Source organism: Python bivittatus, unplaced genomic scaffold, assembly GCF_059951505.1.
Source record: "Python bivittatus isolate LINGU-HERP-01145 unplaced genomic scaffold, Pbiv_v1 ctg000370_np1212, whole genome shotgun sequence".
NCBI classification, from domain to species: domain Eukaryota; kingdom Metazoa; phylum Chordata; class Lepidosauria; order Squamata; family Pythonidae; genus Python; species Python bivittatus.
Genome location: NW_028277062.1, coordinates 1,146,439 through 1,166,167, shown reverse-complemented (window position 1 = coordinate 1,166,167; position 19,729 = coordinate 1,146,439). Strand labels below are relative to the sequence as shown.

Here is a 19,729-nt window from a genome sequence, read left to right as displayed (position 1 = left end):
GCTCGAGGAAGGGCGCCGTGCAAGGGGGGGTCGGGGGCGAGGCGTGTGACTCGCGCCGCTCCCCAGAAGAGGAAGTGGGAGAAGGCAGCAAACTTCCTCTCCGCGGCCGGCCGAGCGCTGGTGGGGGAGCGGGGGGGGGCAGAGCTGGCCCGCTGGGCAGAGGCCCGCTCCCGGCCCCGCCCGGCCCCAAAGTCCAAGCCCCGCATTGGCTGGCTGTTAATGTATGCCGATGAGCTCACTCTCCCGGCGTTTAAAGGGAACCCCGGGGGCCGGTCTCTGTTCTTTGGGCTCCGCACCCCTCGGCAGCGGCGTGCGGCGGGGCGAGGCAGGGCAGGGCAGGGCAGGGCAGGGCAGTCCGGAGCCGGACGCGGGCACGGGGAAGGAAGGAAGACCGATGGACGACCAAGGAAGCAGGTGGGCTGCGGGAGACGCGTCCTCGCCCCACGGCGCCGTCGGGAGGGGGGCGTTGCAGGACTTCTCTTCTCCTGGGACGTTTTTTGCCCCGTCCGCTCCCATTTCTCCGCGCCGCCGCTCTCCGCGACTGGAGACCCTCGGGGCAGGGGCCTGATCGCTCTCCTGCCGCCGCGGGAAGCGCCGCGGGGCTCCCCCGGGGCTGGCGGAGGGAGAGCGGCGGGCCCCGGAGAGCCCTGAAGCGCGGCTCCCGGGTCTGGGCTCCGAGCCTGGCGGTGCAGCCGCTGCGCGAGCGGCGTCGAGGCGTGCCAGGAAAGGAGGGTGCAGACCCGCACCTGTGGCTGGCGTGCCTGAAGTAGGAATTGAGTTCGTGGGGCAGAGGAACAGGGTCTTCTGGGGGCCTCGGGCAAAACACCCCCCCCCCGTGGTATCTTTAGGGGATCAGGGTCCAGGGACTGAAGGGGGGGTCTTCGCTTTATCAGGGCCGTCCCACTCAATCTAAGGATGGATGGTGGGTGTCACGGGGAGGTGGTAGTAGCAGCCTGGCCAGGGAAAATACAGAGAAATCACCCCAGCCCCTACTTTCCAGCCGGCGAGAAGCTCAGGTGGGATGGAAAAAGCTGGCTGTTTTCTGAACAAATCCTCAGAGATCTGGGGGAGATCCCTTGCGGGCTCACAAGGGCTTTCCAAATCTCCCCACCAGCCACTGGGAACTTGATCTGGCCGGGGTGTCCTCGCTGGGCTGCAGAAGCTCAGCAGAGAACACCAAACTGCGGCTTGATTGTGGGTCCTTGGGAGTGGACTTTACTCTAGATTAATTGGTGTGAATGGAGTGCAAAGTAGTGATTTTGCACCTATGGCAACGGATCTGTCCCGGGCATTGTTGGTAGAGTATGGCTCACGCTGGTCCAGGCAGTTGGCACGTCAGCAGTGCAAGATCTCTTTTGGATCAACTGTGGGTGCCACCTTTTTTTTGCTCTTTAATTCTTGGCACCCCCATCCAAGTGTATCCTGAACCTCTACCCAATGGGTGGGCGGGTGGTACTAGAAGTCTGCCGTGGGGCTGGATGAGTGTGCAAAACGACCATGTGTGATGCACAGCATTCTGAGGAAACTGGTGCAAAAGGGTGTTGGTTATTCCAAGAGTTAATCCATTAATCCAGATCTCCGGCTCTGCTCTTCAGCCAGGTGAGAGGCACGCACACACACACACACATGCACACACACACACTCTCTCTCACACACCAACCTGATCTTTCTTTCTTCTACACAGAATGAGTGCCTTGCCTGCCAGCCCCATCGCCCTGGACTACCTGGACGACTTCGACCTGCTGAAGTTCGAAGTGAAGCAGGAGGTGCCCAGGCCGGAGAGTAGCTCCTCTGTCAGCTCCACCCCCTGCAGCTCCGTGCCCCCCTCACCCACCTTTGACAAAGTGGGGGACCCTAAGTCCTCACTGGAAGAGCTGTACTGGATGGCGACACTGCACCATTCGTTGGCGGCCGCAGCCACGGGCACCAGTCCAGAAACCCATTTGATGCCAGGGCTGGACGAGGCAGTGGAGGCGTTCTTGGGTGTCCCCATGGCAGAAGGGGGTCTCCGAAGCAACATGACCCCCCAGCTGCAGGGGTTTTTAGGATCCGCCGAGAGCTTTGGTGCAGAGCAACAACAGGTGAGACTGAGATGAAGAAGCTACAGATATCTGGGACTGGGGAAAAGGAGGAGCAGTGAAGTGGAGAGAAGGATAAATGGGAGATCTGTTTCCTAGCCAAGTCTAGGCAAATATGATTTAATTAAGAGTCTCTGAGCATATGTAGAGAGCCATCTTCCTAGAAGCAGCACCCCTTGTGTGTCAAGAGTTAGAGTAGCTTCTGAACTGAAAGGGTCCCTAAATGAAGGGATCCCCAAGTTAAACGAACCCACTGGAATGCCTAGCTTTCGAGCATGTGCAGAGTGCTTCCCCCACCACAACCACCAGGGCAGAACACTCATAGATCTGTAGTATGAGAAATGAGCACTCGTAGATCTGGACTGTGGACCTTTCCAGAGAGGAGGTTGGATGGTTCGAGAGGAATGAAAATATTCTTAATTTCTCAGGGGTGGAGGGTAACCGGCCCGACAGCATTAGAAGAACTTGGCATATTACGTGCACGCTTGCTTGTGGCTAACTAAATGGTGTTTTTCTCAATCTAGTTTTCAGGGTTCTGACACACTGAGCCATAAGCGGCCAGGACTGCAGAGCACACTCAGTTAAAATGGGCATCAGTGGGCTCAGAGTGCCATGGAGATGACAGTGCTCAGACCTTGAACCAGCCTTTCTCAATCTGGCATTGTCTAGACCAGTGTTTCTCAACCTTGGCAACTTTAAGACGGGTGGACTTCAACTCCCAGAATTCCCCAGCCAGCTGGCTGGGGAATTCTGGGAGTTGAAGTCCACCCGTCTTAAAGTTGCCAAGATTGAGAAACACCGGTCAACACACTGAGAACTACAACTCCCCCTCCCATCCCTAGCCAGTGGCTGGGAGTGTGGGGAGTTGTAGTCCAACCACATCCAGAGGGTGCCAAGTTGGGGAACACTGGCCTCCATCCTCTCCGGCTTGGTTACAACCCCAAATTCAAAAAGGATCACAGATCTCTGTTGTGGTTCATCCTACGGTTAGGGCTACCCCAGGCTGACCCTTCGTGGTGTCAATCTGCCCTGTTCCTAACCCCTAGTGCGGTAACCCTGAACTTTTCGCATCCTCAGCTCACCGGATACGGTTTTTATTTTCCTCCCAGCTTCCTCATTTCCAGCTTCCCCGGCTTTCCGACCGCTTCTCTGATGCCCAGCTGGTCTCCATGTCGGTGCGGGACCTCAACCGGCAGCTTCGCGGCTTCGGGAAGGACGAGGTGCAGCGGCTGAAGCAGAAGCGACGTACCCTCAAGAACCGTGGTTATGCCCAGTCCTGCCGTTTCAAACGGGTCCAGCAGCGCCACATCCTGGAAGCCGAGAAGTCCCAGCTGGCTCAGCAACTCGAGTCTCTGCGGGTGGAGGTGGCCCGGTTGGTCCACGAGCGAGACATCTACAAGGCCCGGTGTCAGAAGCTGCTGAGCGAGGCTGCCGGGGGGCATTGTGGGGAGGGGGCCAAGCCCCCCGTTGCTCAGGCTCCCTCAATGGTGCAGTTTTTTCTATGAGCACCCCTGGACTTCCCTCCGTATACATCAAACTGTGGGAGCTGTGCAGGAGATGAACTTGCCAAGAAGCTGTTTCCCTCTTTAGGGCCACCAGAGGGGGACACTGGGCATAGCTCCTTAAGAGGTAGTCCCCTTTTCCACCACCCGATGGTGCAAAAGAGTCTTGACCATCTAGGCATGTTGAGGGCAGGTATGTTTACATGCAAAGCTTTGGGGATTGAAAGCGGGCATGATGCTCCTCTCAAAGGCTCCTGGGAGTTGTAGTTTTGTGAGGGTGCTGCCAGTAATTCCATCTTCCACTCCAGGAACTACAGCACTCAGGGTTCCCCGTGGCCTGATTCCTCAGTCTAGTGAAGTCTATGGTGCAAATAAGGCTGGTCCTCTTGGGCTTGTTGAGAAACGTGTTTTGCCATCATTCTGCTCCCCAAAGGAAAGAGGGAGGCAGAGAGAGAGGGAAGCTGAAAGCAATGCTTCCAGACTCTCCCCAGAGCAAGAATTTGGTGGGCAACGGAGTCACTGCAAGAACCGGGCCAGGGCAAATGAGGTGGCTTCAGAAAGTTTGGGAATCCCTGCTGCCCAGTTTTTAGGTACAAAATTTGCTTTGCCCCATACGGAAGGGGTTTTAGGAGGGGAAGGGATGCGCAGCAGGGATTCTCAATTTCCGGAGCCACTAGGTGCAACGTGGAGGCCATATTGAAGCCTGGAGGGTGCCACGGAGGGAGGGGCTTGCCCCTTCTTGAAATGGCTGCCTTATTGGTGAGGCCAGACCTAAAACGATCAGTGGGTCAAGGAGCCCAAAAGACCCAAAGGCAGTGTTGGAGATGCCACTGTCAAAAACATGCATTACATTTTCCTGTTTGGGAGTGAGAGTTGTGTGGGGGAAAATAAATCTTTTAAGCATCCCCAGCCTGATCCTCTTCAGTCGCATTTTGAGAGTGCAACTCCCAGAATCCCTAGCCAGGATCCCAGAATCCCTAGCAAGCTGGCTAAGCGTTCTGGGAGTTGCGGTCTCCGGCTGGAGGAAGGCTGAGCTAACAGCAGTGTTGGGATTGGACAGGGTTGTCGTGGACCTGTCTGGGGATTTGGCCAGTTTTGTGGGAGAAAAAGTGTGCGAAAAGGGCAGCTTCGAGATGTTTTTGTTGCAAAAGGAGACACACGGTCACCCGTTAGCTCGTGTCAATAAAAACCAGAGTACTTTTACAACTGCCCGTTCCCTCTCTCCTTAGCATGATTTCTCCCACTCCAGCCACCTCTGGGGATCAAATTCCCACGGGGGAGCAAAGACATACCCACGTAAGAGAAGATGGCATTCTCCCGCTTATTCCAAGGGTCCAGAAATCCACGGGCAGAAAGGTGGTGCCGGGGAAATGTTCCAAGAAAAACGGTGGGGACACTTAGCCATCTAGTTTTCTCACCGCCCCCAAGGAACAACTGCGTTAGTTTGACTAAAAATGAAAACTGAACTTCAGGCGGGACCTGCCACTCAAGAAGCGTGTTTGTGTGTGTGCGCGTGCGTGCGTGAGAATTTCCGGGTGCTTGGGAGCATACATATGTGCCTGTTCAGAGCCATACACCTGGGCAGGGCACCCGTGTAAACGTGGGAAAGAGACGCAGCGGTGTGCGCGACCGTGCCCATATGCCTTTGCAAAATTGGACTGCTGCAGGGAGAGCAAGCCGCCTCTCTGTCGTGGTCAGGCAGAAGCGCAGAGCTGCAAACCGTGACGTGGAATTGACCTCTGCGTAAAGCCAGAGGAGCAGAACAAAGCCTTCGCACTACAGGTAGCCTTCGTTGGATGGATGGATGGATGGATTCATTATGGGCCATGCAGTCGTTTTCGACTCCTGGCGACCACGGAGATAGATTTTCTCTATCCTTATCCTGTTCTTTCTAGTCTCCCAAGGGTGCACACCTCACGACTGCCACTGAGTCCCTCCCCCTTGGTGCTGGTCCTCCTCCTCTTCTCTTTCCTTCCACCTTTCCCAGCATCAGAGCCTTCTCCAGAGAGCTGGGTCTTCGCATCATGTGTCCCAAGTAGGATAATTTGAGCCTGGTCATCGGTCCCTCAAGTGAAAACTCTGGGCTGATTTGTTTGAGGATCCATCAGTTTGTTTTCCTGACTGTCACAGTATTCTCTGCAGTCTTCTCCAACACCCAAGTTCAGAGGTGTCAAGACTCTTCCTCTCCTGCTTCTTTAAAGTCCAACTTTCCCTTCCGTCGAGTGTCACAAGGAATGCTGTGGCTTGCACGATTCTGATCTTTGTACACATAGACACATCATGGCATTTGAATATCTAGTCCTCGTTTAGCAACCATAATTAGGACCAGCAACTTGTTCATTAAGTGAAGCGGTTGCTAAAGGAAACTACGACTGTGATCATATTTTAGCTTTCCTTGGCTTTACAGACCTGCGAAGGTCATAAATGTGAGGATCAGTTGGAAAGTTACTTTTCCATCACTGTGGTAACATGAAATGGTCACTAAATGAGGACCACCTGTCTTGGACACCCCCTGTTGTGCACTGGAATCAGACAAGCCAAATATGGCATGCGCAGTCCCACAGCCGTGATAGGAGTTTTGGGAACTGCAGACCCATGAAGTGTGGCTGTAAGTATTCTTTAATAACTTGTGGGTTGCTTGTGCACCAAAGTTGTACAGTTGAGAGGGAGCAACACAAGGTTGGGTGTGAACATGTGTGCTTTGCGGTGTGCTTCCAAAGGTTTATGGACTTTATCAATCCCACCTCACGCCACAGACATACAAACCAGCTCTCTTTAGCTCCTACCATTTTCTTCTACATTTATTTTTCAGTTTTCTTTTTCCTCCTTTCTGTCTCTCACAAGTGAAACTTTAGAAAGTTCCCAGCTTATTATTTTTAAAATAATAAAACATCCCCCCCCCAAAAAAACAACAACCTCAAAGAAAACCTGTATGGAATTGTGTAGGTTTTGTTGAGTGAAATGGGAACATTTTAACACCGCTTGTAGTCAAAGCCTGGTGGCAGATCTTGTCTGAGTTGGAAGCTAAGTATTTTATTTTTGTTTGTTTCTTTAAACAATTTATGTGGCCACCCACCCCACAAGAGTGGCTCTAGGCAGAGAAGCAAGGATTCAGATCAAAAGACAAGCTAAAGGTTTTGTTAAAACCATCAGCTGAAAACTGGCAGTACAACACATGCTTGTGGTCTGAAAAAAATCCCATATTCACAATTAGAAAAGGAACTGCAGCCAAACAAAGAGTTGGGCCTGCCTCCTACTTGGATGGGAGACCACTCAGAAGGCCTGGGGTTGCAGGCTAGACTGGCAATTTGAGAAACATCCAGGGAGAAAATCATGGCAAATAGTTTCCATGCAGTGGCCAAGAAAACCCCATGGATAAATCCATGAAGACATCTGAAGGAGGCTGCTACTGATAGTCCACCAATCTCACGAGCATCTTAAAATGTTGTTTATCCCACCCTGGAGGTAAGGGCATCTCTGAGACTTTTGCCTTTGGCACCAGCAATCTGATCTGGCTAAAATCCAGGGGGAAAAGAGTGGGACTTCAACGGGACACCAGGGCAGGTAGGCTCAAAGTTCATCTGCCATGAATGTATTGCCCGACCTTGGCTTCAGTGTAATGGAATATTATTAATCTAAGATGCACATGGGAGGGGGCAGATAATGATTGCAAAATTGCATGTGTGTTTTGAAAGGTCCGTGCAGATGAAGAATAATTGCAGTTAACCCTTGCGGCGCAAAGTCCCAGCTTGGCCAACCCTCTGAAATAAACCCTTCCCTCTGTTTAGAATAAATCGCTTTAGCCGAGCTGGGCTTTGCCCCTGGCTGAACACAGGATGGCTCTCGGAGACGGACGGACCTGCGTGTAGTACTTTTCTGACGTGCTGTTTCATTTCCAAGTAAGTGACATGACACGCTGTGCCGAAAGGGAGAAGGAAATAGGAAATTTGAGAAATAAAGGCACGAGATTAAAAAAAGAAATCTAGCTCCTACTAATTGACACCAACGCCACTCACTAGATCCCTCCAGGCACTGCTTTGTACAATCTTTCCTTCTTTAAACTTCTCCCCTCTGCTTTTTCCAGAACTACCCGTTTTTTGGCACCTCAATCTATGTCTTCTTTGGTGCATGGTTTGCAATTTGATCCATGCGGCTTTTTATTCAGAAGCAAGCCCCCTCAATGTATTGCTTTCATCCTGGTCATTTTGCTCTTGAATCCAATCCCCGTTCATTCAGCTCCCATTCCTTCTTGGCCCAATCGCTCTTGCTTTACCACGCGCCCATAAGGACCCCCTCGCCGTGCAGCCAACTTTCTTTTCTCTTTTTTGCAGTGAAGCGAGGAGAAGCGGGCTCTGATACACAGCTATTTTCACTCCTTCTTGACCACACGCAGACCCCCAACTTTTGAACAGCATTTGCACACCCTGAGCTTTCCATCAGAATTCTGCCAAACGCTTGGCAGGCAAATTAAATAAACAATATCCTCTTTAGCCTTTGCATTTTCTCTTGATACCTTACCCTTTGTAAAAGAGGGGGGGGAAAGAAAAGAAAAACAACGCAGCATTTAATTGTCAGACCCAGTTGCCACCTTCATCCACCTGCTAAACAGGTCACCTAGTTGCTTCCTAAGCAAACCGTGTCCGTATTTTAACATTTCTCCCATTACACCTCTACTCCTGCAAACTTACTGCTTTGCAACATTCTCATGCATGCTGGCTGGGGAGTTCTGGGAGTTGAAGTCCACACATCTTAAAGTTGCCAAGACTGAGAAACACTGAGCTAGAGGTTACATGAAACCTATCGATACATACTTTATCCTCAAAGAAACCATGTTTAGCATAAGTTGCTTTTGAGTGTTGGGTTGTGTCTCTAAGTTGAACACAAGGTGGCCCCAGAATACAAGCAGATCTGTTAACAAGGGTTGGAAGAGGGCATTTCCCTTCCCAGCAGGGATGATCAGGAAGAGAGAATTATTTGATATCTTCCATCTCTGAGTGTGGACCCTTTAAACATTTCTGTGAACAGCAGGAATTTACAGGTCAAAATTTGCTCCTGAGTAGACTCTTTTCAGTCCCAGGTGCCAAAATGCTTCTTGATTTACTGAGGATGAGGTGAGTGAGACGGTACCCAGAGCAATGATGGAGGAAAATTAGATAGTGACTGGGATGAGTTAATATTTGGGCCTCTACTATGGCAATGAAGTGGCTGAGCGTTCTTACTTCTCAGCATTTCATCCACCCTCAATTCTCACCCTGTAAGTCTTCTTCCGGATAACCCACTCCTAGTGGTGGGACAATCATCCAGCAGGATTTAGTGGGTTCTCTGCAGATAACATTGCTCATATTTACTCCAAGTGAGAGACCAACTGCACAGAATCCAATGTGATGACTTGGGTACGTCTTGCCATGTTATTTGGGACTCAGTTAATCTTGTTGAAAATGAAGAAATATATAGGATTTTCTAGGGAAAGAGAAGAACAGCCTGTGAGTTGGATCCCTGTCCCTCCTGGATCCTCTGTATGCAAAGAGGGACATGAATGGCTGGATCCAAGAGGTGACAAATACTGATTTCAAAGAGAGCAAGGTGACACCAGTTTTGGAAGAGATGGAGTGGACTTTCTCTTGAAGAAGCCATCTCTTGATACAACCATGTTGGACAACTGCTGCCCTCTCTCCAGCTTTCATTTTGGGGGAAGAGGGTAGAGAAGGTCATGGTGGCTCATCTTCAGTGGATACAAAGAAAGCAGATTAGCGGATCTGGATCCTTTTCAGTCTGGATTCAGATGAAGGCAGCATTAAGGTCACTCTGGTGGAGACCTCTGAAACTTAGAAAAGGGGAGTGTGCCCCCTTTGTCCTGTTAGACAACTCAGAGGCTTTTGATACTTCTGAGAAGTATCTCACTGGATCGCCAACAGAAGTTGAGAGTTAGAGGCACCATTGGGTGGTAATTCTGCTCCTACTTTATCAGGAGGTTCTAGTAAGTAATGGGGGACTCGGCTACCTCCCCACAGCTTCTCAGCATCTATATGAATCCCTAGGGAAAGATCATTTGTTGGTTTCAGGTGAATAGCCATTACTGTACTGATGATACTCAATTGCATACAGCCACTACAGGCTGAACTGCGGTCCTGACCTTGGGTCTAGAGGTTGTGAGAATGAGTAAAACCAAGGTCTGGCTAAAATCCCAGTAAGACAGAGTTGAAATATCTTAACTTTGTGACAGTCCCGGTGTTGGCCCTGGCCAGGATCCCCATGTAGATCCACAATGTGGGGTTCCTCATAGCTCTTGCTGGAAGAGCAGATGGAAGCCTGGACTGGTGTAGCCCTATCTGAATTGGAAAGCCTTGTCAATAACTTCTGCCTTTATCACCACTCCATGTAATTCTGTATTGCACTCATGTGGGACTACCTTTGAAAAGGACCTGGAATTTCCACTGGTGGTAGAAATATAGTGGACTGGTGCTGAAAGAGGACACCTCCTATTCTTCGACCGGTTACTCCATTGGCTGTCCATGGCTTCCAAGTCCAAGTTGAAGGGCTGGCCTTGATGTATAAAACTGTGTAATGGGAATAACCTTGAGGAACAGGAGGAAGAGCCCCAACCAAAACAACGGTCTGATAAAAAAAATCTGAGCCTGGGCCAGAATTGTAATCCGAGAAAGAGACTCAGGCAAGACCCTCCTAGTTCTCATGAAGACGAGGGAGGAAAAGAGGGAAGCCCATTCAGACTTCCAAGATTGATATCAGCCCTTCAGAGCAGACCAGACTAGGAAACCAAAGCCATGCAAGCTAATACTACTTTTATCGTAAGGTTACAGTAACAGAATCTTGCAAGTCTGAAGGCACTTCCCCACTCCCTCCCTTTATCTTCGTGAGAACTAGGGAGAATCTTGCCTGAAATGCTTTCTCAGGGTACCATTCTGGCCCGGACTTAGATTTCTTTTATCAGACGGTTGTCTTGGTTGGGGCTGTTCCTCAAGGCCATTCCTTCTGTCCATTACAATTTGGCTCCAGGTTACTTTACAGACTGTGTCCTCTGGGAGGACCTGCCCAGGCCCTTCCCACTCCCATAGGGAAGCGATGCTCAGGGTCCCACCCGTATTAGAATTCAGAGGAACATGGGCCCAAGACAGACCTTCTCTGTGATGGCCCCGCAGCTTTGTGGACACCAGGCTCCCAGAGATACGTCTGGCAGGCAGGCTCTCTCTTGGCTGTCCGTAAGGCAGAATTGTCCAGGCTGATATCAATCTTGCAAGTCTGAATGGGCTTCCCTCTTTTCCTCCCTCCGTCTTCATGAGAACTAGGAGGGTCTTGCCTGAGTCGCTTTCTCAGATTACAATTCTGGCCCAGGCTCAGATTTTTTTTATCAGACCGTTGTTTTGGTTGGGGCTCTTCCTCCTGTTCCTCAAGGTTATTCCCATTACACAGTTTTATACATCAAGGCCAGCCCTTCGACTTGGACTTGGAAGCCAAGGACAGCCAATGGACCTTGTCCAGGCTACGACCATCTTGTCTGGACAAAGCGTTTGGGGGTTGCTGAGGGAGGGTTGTTAGGTGACCGAGAGGGGCGGGTGCTGTTATGGTGATGCATTGAATTTTGATATGGTACCATTAAAGCGTTTATCGATTTGATTGATTTTAAACGTAGTCAACTGCCAGGAGTCGATCTGAGAGCCGCAGGATTAAAAGCGGAAGAAATAAGCAGACAAACAAACAAACAGACAAACAACTCAAGATTCCTTTCGTTCCAGCATGGAGGGTCCTGAAAGCTATAAAAGATGCTGTGAAAAACCCCAGAAAGAAGAAATTCGTCCCTATCTGATCACGATTCTGGGTCTATAGGAGGAGAAACGCCGTTCTGGATAGAAATACTGAACCCGGACCTACATGGACGGCCACGTTTTATCTCATTATTTCAGGTTTTCTTTTTTCGTCGTCATTGGCTTATTTTTAGAATATTAATAAAATACCGTGCTATTTTATGATATACCTATATGAATATTACTTCGTTTCGTTCCATTCTGTTTCGTTCTGCCGGAGAGAAAAGTCAGCCGGCCTGCCAGAAGGGAGGTTGGGTGAGCAGAAGCAGCGAGCGAGCAAAGTCTTTTGCCAAATGACGGGTGATTTCAACTGGGACCCCCAGGATGGGGCTAGGGAGACCACCTCCCCCCCCAAAACACAATTGCCTTAAAGAAGAACTGCTGGCCCCGGCCGTTGTAGCTTTGGAGCTCATCCCGGGTCTGCAAGAACTGTCATGGTGCGTCCCCTGCACCCCCCAACCTCAATTTTGCTGCAATTTCTACGGAAATGTAGAATCTTCCCCCAGCCTGCTAATTTCTTTTTCTTTTCAGCATCTGCTTGGAGGCTGGGTGTTATTATCTGGGTGCAACAGGCATGACAATAGATATTAGAGCAACATCAACCTAGCCTCCCGCTGGGTAAATATTCCCCCATATCCTCCCAGGGTGGGTGGGGGGCTGTGGCAAGAAAGCTGCACCCCGCTGTCACCCCTGGAGCCTTGCAATTAAATCCCCAGTGCAATGGCTCCCCAACGGGGCCAGGACGGCTTCCAGCATGGGCTCTCTCCCCTCCCAGGCTGGACGCCTTCAAGATTTCCCCCTCCTCTTCTGTAGCCAAGGGCAGTCTCCCCCCCCACCCCAAGCTGGAGTCTCTCCAAGGGGTTGGACGGCAACAGATGGCAAGGCCTGGATAACGCAGAGAAGCCCAGAGGGTTTCATAATTTGGGTTTTGTCATCCCCTCATCCGCCTGCTTTGCTGTAGCCGGCTTCCAGAAGATGTGTTGGCACGACCTGCGCACAGTGGATTGTCTTTGCTTTTCTCTTTTCGCAGAAACCTAGATCTTTTGGCCATAAAAACTGTAAAGCAAGGTTTCTCAACCTTGGCCACTTTAAGACGTGTGGACTTCAACTCCCAGAATTCCCCAGCCAGCATATGCTGGCTGGGGAATTCTGGGAGTTGAAGTCCACATGTCTTACAGTGGCCAAGGTTGAGAAACCCTGCTCTAAAGTAATAGCATTGTGCAAACCAGCTAGGGGTTACCCGCATTCACGAAACACCTAATTCCCTTTTTTTTCGGGTTTGCACAATGCATTGACTAATTAAACAAGACGAGGGGACAACCTACACTCCCCACCACCCTGCAGTCAGGGTTAGCACTAACCAAGCTTAGTGATTTGCCCGACCTAAGTTAACCAAGCTGTGTGAATGAGTCAGAGGGAGAGGGTCAAACTCTTCCCATTATCTAAGTGGATTGTTGCCTGATGGGACAAGGCTGGATATAAATCCATACATTTCCAAACGTGTATTAGACGCAATCGCTTTGCAGCCGAATCTCAGGTTCATACAGCAGAGGGAAGATGCAGATTTGGTTAATTTCTGGCAGGCCTTTCCAAATGCGAAAGCATCTGAACTTTCAACGTGCTCTTAATCTTGCAGGGCATCCCTGAGCCCAGAACAGTCTATCTTAATAGTTAAAAGTGCCTGCATTCTAACTCTGAAAACTGAAAAAGGATAGCTGGAGATTGCCGGTCTTCCAAATTGAAAGACAGATCTGAATCTTCCGGTACATCTAAGTGATTTGCGATAGCATGCCAAGAGCTTGCAAGCAAGTTTCCAAAATTACAAGAAATGATTTTGCACTAGTGAGTGTTTAGCTAATTGCTTATCCCTCAGACTCGGTGTTCCACACCTGTAAAATGGGTACAGGATCTGCTGCTTTGGCCACATCTCTGTTCAGTTCTGCTGTCTGGTTTGATATCTAGTACACCTTGGATCGATCCCCCTGTGTGGTTTGGAAAGTGAAGGAGAGATGGATTCTGCTCAGAAGCCACCGGTTCCTCCTGGCTGTTAGTCCTCAGTGGTCCAGTAACACCCAAAATTTATCTTGCCAGCTGGAGCTCTGCCCACCCCTGACTGAATTTACCTCTTCTGCCCATCCACAAAGCCCCTGAATGGTCTTAATGGCACTGTGCAGGATAGTCACTAGTTCCCCAAATACTACAAGCACCAACATCTTCCATCTCCACCCCTTTTTAAGAAGATTCCCAGCAGGGCAAACTTCATGCAAAGATTCCCAGCAAGACAAAGTCATGCGATGTGGTCGATTAATGAAGCATCCAGGTTGGGAAGCAGTTTATCTCAGAGGATAAGCCTGCTTCCTTCCAGCTCTGCAGAGGAGGTTTCTAGAAAGATACTGCGGGCAAAACAAAAGAGTAGGAGTCGGAATCTGCCCTCCCCACCAGCTTTCCATGAGTCTCCGCCAGCCCCTACCTTCATCTCTAAATATTTCTACCCGTCTTCAGCCATGCCCAGGGACTGTTATGGAGATATTTAGATTTTGCTTGCAAAACTGGCCCGGAGCCATGGCTGGCATCTTGCCTGTTGCCAATAAGCCCATTTTTGTCCTCTGTTCTCTTAATGGTCTCCCTGTAATTAATCCCACACTCTTCCCCTGAGCCCCCCACTCTGTTTTCAAGGCAGGCGATCCACCTCCAAAAGGCCTTGAAGCCCCCGCCCCGATCCTCTGCTGGGTCTTTCCTTTGGAGAAAGCAAGAGGGGTTTTACATTTTAATTCTTCTTCCTTCTTCCCCCTTGCTGGTGTTTTTCTCCCCATCCAGCCTGTCCCAAATTCACAGCTTCCCAGCTGAGGGACGGCTGCGATGCGGGGGCGATGGTGTCAGGTTCCGGCCCATTGATCGCTGCAGCAGGCGAGGAAAAAAGATCTTCCCACATAGGAGAAAAGGTTGGGGGGAAGGCGAGGGAAGGATCATGAAACACCTTTACTATTATCCCAGGATGTCATGGACAGCTGATATTCGTCATCCCTTCCTTCCTTCCTTCCTTCCTTCCTTCCTTCCTTCCTTCCTTCCTTCCTTCCTTCCTTCCTTCCTTCCTTCCTTCCTTTTCTCTCCCTCCCTCCCTCCCTCCTTTCTCTCTCTCTCTCTCCCCTCCCTCCTTTTTAAAGCTTCTAGTCCTCATGGATTTGAAGGCACATTTCTAAAAAGAGGAGTCCTGAGAAAACAGCTCGCTATCTCTGAGCGAAACGTGTGGTGCGTGGGGGGCCAAGGAGGGCCCTTCCTCCTCTTTCTTGTCTCAGCGCTGGCTGGGGACTGATGTGCAGGAGAGGCCGAGGTTTAACCCATCCCAGGGAGAAGAAACAAAAGTGAGGCAGATGGTTGTGCACTGCAGGATGTTTTCCTCTTCTGCTCAAAAGCAATTCCTGGAAAACTGTACATTAGTGCAAGGACAGGTTCACTTCTTGCACATCTTGGCTGCCTATGACGCATCTCCAGTGCTTTATTTCTCTAACAGATCTCCCCTCGTTTGTCCCCCTCTCAAAAAAGAGGATGATGGAGGAAGTGGTTATTCCACACTGTCCTCACAACAGCCCTGCAAGGCGGGCTAGCTAGAGAAAACCCAGTTGTGCTGAAGGCCAACTCTGCCTTGGGCCTTCCTTGGCTCGCTGCATTGTGGCACTGACTGGGCACGCATTCAGAGCCTCCTGCCCCAGTTCTGCTTTCCGCCATCCTTCTCCTCTCAACGATTTTGCACAGGATCCTTTGCGAGGGACGGCCTCGGGCCACCTGAGCTCCTTCCAACTGCCAGTCCTGCAGCTGAGCGGCTCTGCCACCCGGTTGATCCAAAGTGACCCCGGGGCTCAGCTTCTCCCAACCTCGTGCCCCCCTGACATGTTGGGACCACAACTCCCAGAATTCCTGGCTCTCAGGGAGCCCGATTGGCTGGAAATTCTGGGAGTTCCACTCACAATGTTCCTGGATGGGCCCAGTTGGGGAAGCCTCCTCTGGTTGCTTAGCAACCCTGGGCAAGCATAGACAGGTGGGGCAGGAAGTTCAGAGGCCTGCTGACCAGGCCCAAGGGGTTGCCTAGCAACTAGGACCAGATGGCTTTCTCTTCTCCCTGTCCTGCCATGATGGCTTGTTTAAAAGAAAAGAACATTTTAAATGCCTCTAGAAAGTTCAAGGAGGAGTGCCTTTTCCTTATCCTGGCGCCCTTCTGATCTCCCTGCGAGGCAGTCCAGGCTGAGTGAAAATTGACGCAGCAAATGAAGATCTGAGCTGCACCAACCTAGCTTGGCTCACAAGCCCACAGGCAAGCCCAGATTAAAGAGAACAGCCAGTCTGTTCTCTCAGTCTTGCACTGCCAGCTTGGAGGCCTAAAAAGGACCCAGCCAGCTGAACCTGACCTGGACTTAAATTCCGGCTTGATCCCAGCATCCTTTTCAAGGCCTCTAAAAGAGTTGCAAAGAACGCTTTTTCCCCTCCTGGCGTCTTTGAGATCAGAAGTTTGGAGCCGGCGGGACGATGACTTGCAAAGGAAATCGGGACCATGTCTTGCCCTTTGCTATAAGAAGGAGGCCCCCACTGGCAGGGGGCTTTGTTGAGATATTCCTGACGCTGACCTCCAGGCCCTTACAATCCGATCTCGCTAAGAGCAGGGCTCGGTAATGGAGTGCTGAAACAGTTATCACTTCCAGAGTTGCAAGAATTCATCATGCATTGGAGAGCTGCGGAGGCAAGCAATTTCTGGAGGATGCGAAAAAATAAAGGAAACACGCCGTCTTTGCATTTGGGGGCTGGGGCTGACACAGCAACACCTCCCGAGGCCCAAATCTCCTGTGTTCCCTGCGCTGCTGTGGAAACCTGGCTAACAATAGCCTGCCGGTGGACACGCACCCTGCTTCATCATCCAGATGGAAACATTATGGAACCAATCGATATTATTTATGAACTGCCGAGAGTGCACTGGAATCGCTGAATGCCTCGTTGGATGGATGGGCCCATCAGTGCTAAATATCTTAATGTACTGGGGACGCGTGTGATGAAAGCTCCTCGTCCCGAATGGCAGGGGGAGGGAGATGGCGGTCAAGGATGGCCTTTCCATTAAGACCAGCCCTGGCTTTTCGACGTGGAGAATGTTGAAAATGGGGATGTTAAACGCAAACGGGATATTTTGGGTACTCCTGTGGTGAATAGGGTTTTTGTTGGTTTGTTTTAAAAGGACATTGGTCAGGGAAAAAAGCAAACGTTTTTTTAAAAGACTGCAAGCATTCTATGGACTTTTTGTTGAAAGAAGAAAGATGGAATTGATGACTATGGATTTGGGGATTAAGAAGGGTTAAAGAGGAAGGGGAAAGAATCAGATGGCAATTACTTAATAGAAAGAAGGGCAGAAGTCATAATTCTATGTCTTCCTTTCCTTTCCTTTCCTTTCCTTTCCTTTCCTTTCCTTTCCTTTCCTTTCCTTTCCTTTCCTTTCCTTTCCTTCCTTTTCTTTTTTCTTTTCTTTTCTTCTATCTTCTTATTTTCTTATTTTTCCTCCAATTTTTTATACTTCTATTGTATTGGAAAATTCTAATCAAACATATTTTTTTGAAAAAGGATATTGGCCCAATAGGGTTCTAATATCGATAATGCAAAATTACATTTACAATCCATCCTTCTCTATGATCCAGCTGTGGTTTTTCTGAAGCTTCTTATATTTGGAGGAACATTTTTGCATAATACCACTGTGGGCAAACCTGCAGAGGATTCTGGGAACTATATAGGGAATCCTTTTTGTATACGCACACTTGAAACCTACAGGCGTCGATGTTATTCCTCTGCCCTCCGCAAAACCCTGGGATGGTGTGAGACTTGGTATCTTGAGGTCTTGATTGGGTGAGACATGAAGTCTCTCTTCCATCACAACTGCCATCGCCCTCCAATGTTGGACTACACTACCTCTGATTCCCACCCAACACAGCCCATGTAGTTCAACTCATCTGAAGTACGCTTGATCAGGCTGATTCTACTTTGAGCTTCCACCACAGGCCCCAGTTTTAACATTGCATAGCAAAGCCAAGTGACCCAGTGTAGTGGGGGTGACACGCAAGCGTTTACTCCCAAAGTGGCCAACGCCTTGCAAGAAAACACGAGCGATGGAAAAGATGAGGAAGCTTATCTCACTGGGAGGCTGTGAGCCGTTTCCGAGACGCTCAAGGATGCCTCGGAAGGCCACGATTCGAAAGACCCTCCTTGCTGGCTCTGTATCAGAAGACATCTGCTGGATAAGCGGCTTCTCCATCAAAGAAGTCAGCAAAGCAATTTGTGCCCAAAGTGGAAAACTCCTCCGTAATCACTGTGCAAGCTTTTTGCTGACATGGTTGGCTGTGTGATATGCTCAGCAGGACCACCCCGAGCGGGCCCATGTTGGCTTGGATTCCAGCTGGCTGCTGGAAAAGCGTTGCCCAAACAGAACACCTCCCCTGCTCGGGAAAAGGTTGATGATGCAGCCAGATCCTGCGTGATTTCACTGTTAAAGAGGTTGAGTTGCACAATGCATGATCTAGAACAGTGTTTCTCAACCTTGGCAACTTTAAGATGGGTAGACTTCAACTCCCAGAATTCCCCAGCCAGCATGGCTGGCTGGGGAATTCTGGGAGTTGAAGTCCACCCATCTTAAAGTTGCCAAGGTTGAGAAACACTGATCTGGAGTGCTTCTGAGCATGGGCATTGAAGGAGTAGGATGGGCTGACCGGCTTGCTTTTTCTAAGAGGGGGGCTGATACAGCGTTTGTAGGGGAGAAGCATGCTCCCTACTGCGGTTCCAATCTCCACAGGGCAATGCTCTTTCAGGTTCCCATGCCCACAACCTCCCCGTGCCAACAAAACCAAGCAGATTAATAGAGCTTCTGAGAAGCTGCCATAAATGAAATGCAAGGGAAGACCACAAGGGAAGGAAACCACACGAGACACACTGCAGCGCGCAAGGGAGGAAAAACGGCCCAAGGTTTAGTAAGGGAGACGTGCAGCTTGCCCGGCTCTAGGCTCCAAAACGTCAGCGTTTGAGGTCTCTCCAGCAGCCTGGATGAGGTATGCTTCCGATTATGGCCACCGAGGGGTGAACAGGATCCCCTCTGCACATGCCCAGAGGCAATGCCATTTCAAGTACTACTTTGAGGGTCAAGCACTCGCAATGTAGGATGAGCTGAAATGCCAAGGCTTGGCATCATTATGGTTTAGAGTTGGTGCAACCCATCAAGAGGCATCAGCTTGGAGAAAGCTGACATATCCTTGCTAAACTAAGACCACTCCAATGATCTCACTTTTATTAATATGCCCTCCCCACCAGCCACCATTGTCTGACTTTGATTTGCAGTAACCCCTGGTGACCACATGCAGCCTGAAAGGAAGCCCCCAGGGTCAAAAGCTGCCTTACCTGATGGGGCCCACTCCCTAAATGAGTTAAGATGAGCATTTTAGCCTCTGAGCATGCCAAGAGGGGCTACTGAATAAAGGAACAAATTAGGAAAAGAGGAGGGAGGAATCTATTTTCCCACTCCCCCTCCCACGCCCTCCCCATTTGCACACATTTTAGTGTCATTCACTGCCCTCTCCCTTGGGAGAAAGGGTGAAAAACACAGCCCTAAATTCATTCTGGCACCTAGAAATGCCATACAACAGAATGTTGTTTTGATTTTCCCTTTCTTAAACAGCAAGAGGGTGGTGGGGCTGCTTCAGCCATTTGCCCCATAAGTCCCATGGTCTCCTTCCAGGTGCATCATGCTCAGAATGGCTGCACCTGCGGCATTTCTGCCTGTGATTTGTTAATCAGTGAAGAAACCAAGGCACTCTGCCCATTGAGAGCTAAGGAGATCCTTTTTCATACAGGGTACAATTGGCCACAGATAACCTAACATTTTTCCCTTGCCAGGAATTCTTTATCTGACTCATCTCGTGGATAATAGCATGTAGAAATAAAATGAAGACTCATTTTGCATCCTGTTGGCCCAAGTAAAAGCTCTAATACTGAAATCACAATTTACTATTAGGCTGGGCTTATTCCTTAATAAAATGAAGCAGTTTGGGCCCAACGGCCTACTCTGAATTCCACACCTGCATTAACCTTCTACTACTGCTTGTCTTATATGCTCCCTTAGAAATCCACATCCCACTTCAGAATAAAACTCCAACACTGGCCAGCGAACGTGGATAATTTTCCCATCGGCAAACGTCAACCTTCACTGGTTTGCACATATCTCTGTCTTAAGAGAGAACCCCCCCCCCCCCATATCAGCGGTCTCCAGCTTTGGACACTCCGAGAGATTGCAAGCAGCAGGAAACAGAAGAGA

General features: G+C 49.9%; 1 protein-coding gene across 1 annotated transcript; it reads left to right on the top strand.

Annotated features, from left to right (window-relative positions):
• The first annotated feature begins 262 nt into the window (after window positions 1–262).
• Window positions 263–4,786, top strand: NRL (neural retina leucine zipper). Its single transcript, XM_088142237.1, has 3 exons — window positions 263–414; window positions 1,685–2,081; window positions 3,188–4,786. The coding sequence occupies exons 1-3, from the start codon at window positions 395–397 to the stop codon at window positions 3,581–3,583; spliced, it is 813 nt and encodes a 270-aa protein (XP_087998363.1). The 5' UTR covers window positions 263–394; the 3' UTR covers window positions 3,584–4,786.
• The last annotated feature ends 14,943 nt before the right edge of the window (window positions 4,787–19,729 follow it).

Coding starts and splice junctions, on each gene's coding strand:
- NRL (XM_088142237.1), top strand. CDS start 395: ATGGACGACCAAGGAAGCAG. Junction 415..1,684: donor ATGGACGACCAAGGAAGCAG/GTGGGCTGCGGG, acceptor TCTTCTACACAG/AATGAGTGCCTTGCCTGCCA. Junction 2,082..3,187: donor TTGGTGCAGAGCAACAACAG/GTGAGACTGAGA, acceptor TTTTCCTCCCAG/CTTCCTCATTTCCAGCTTCC.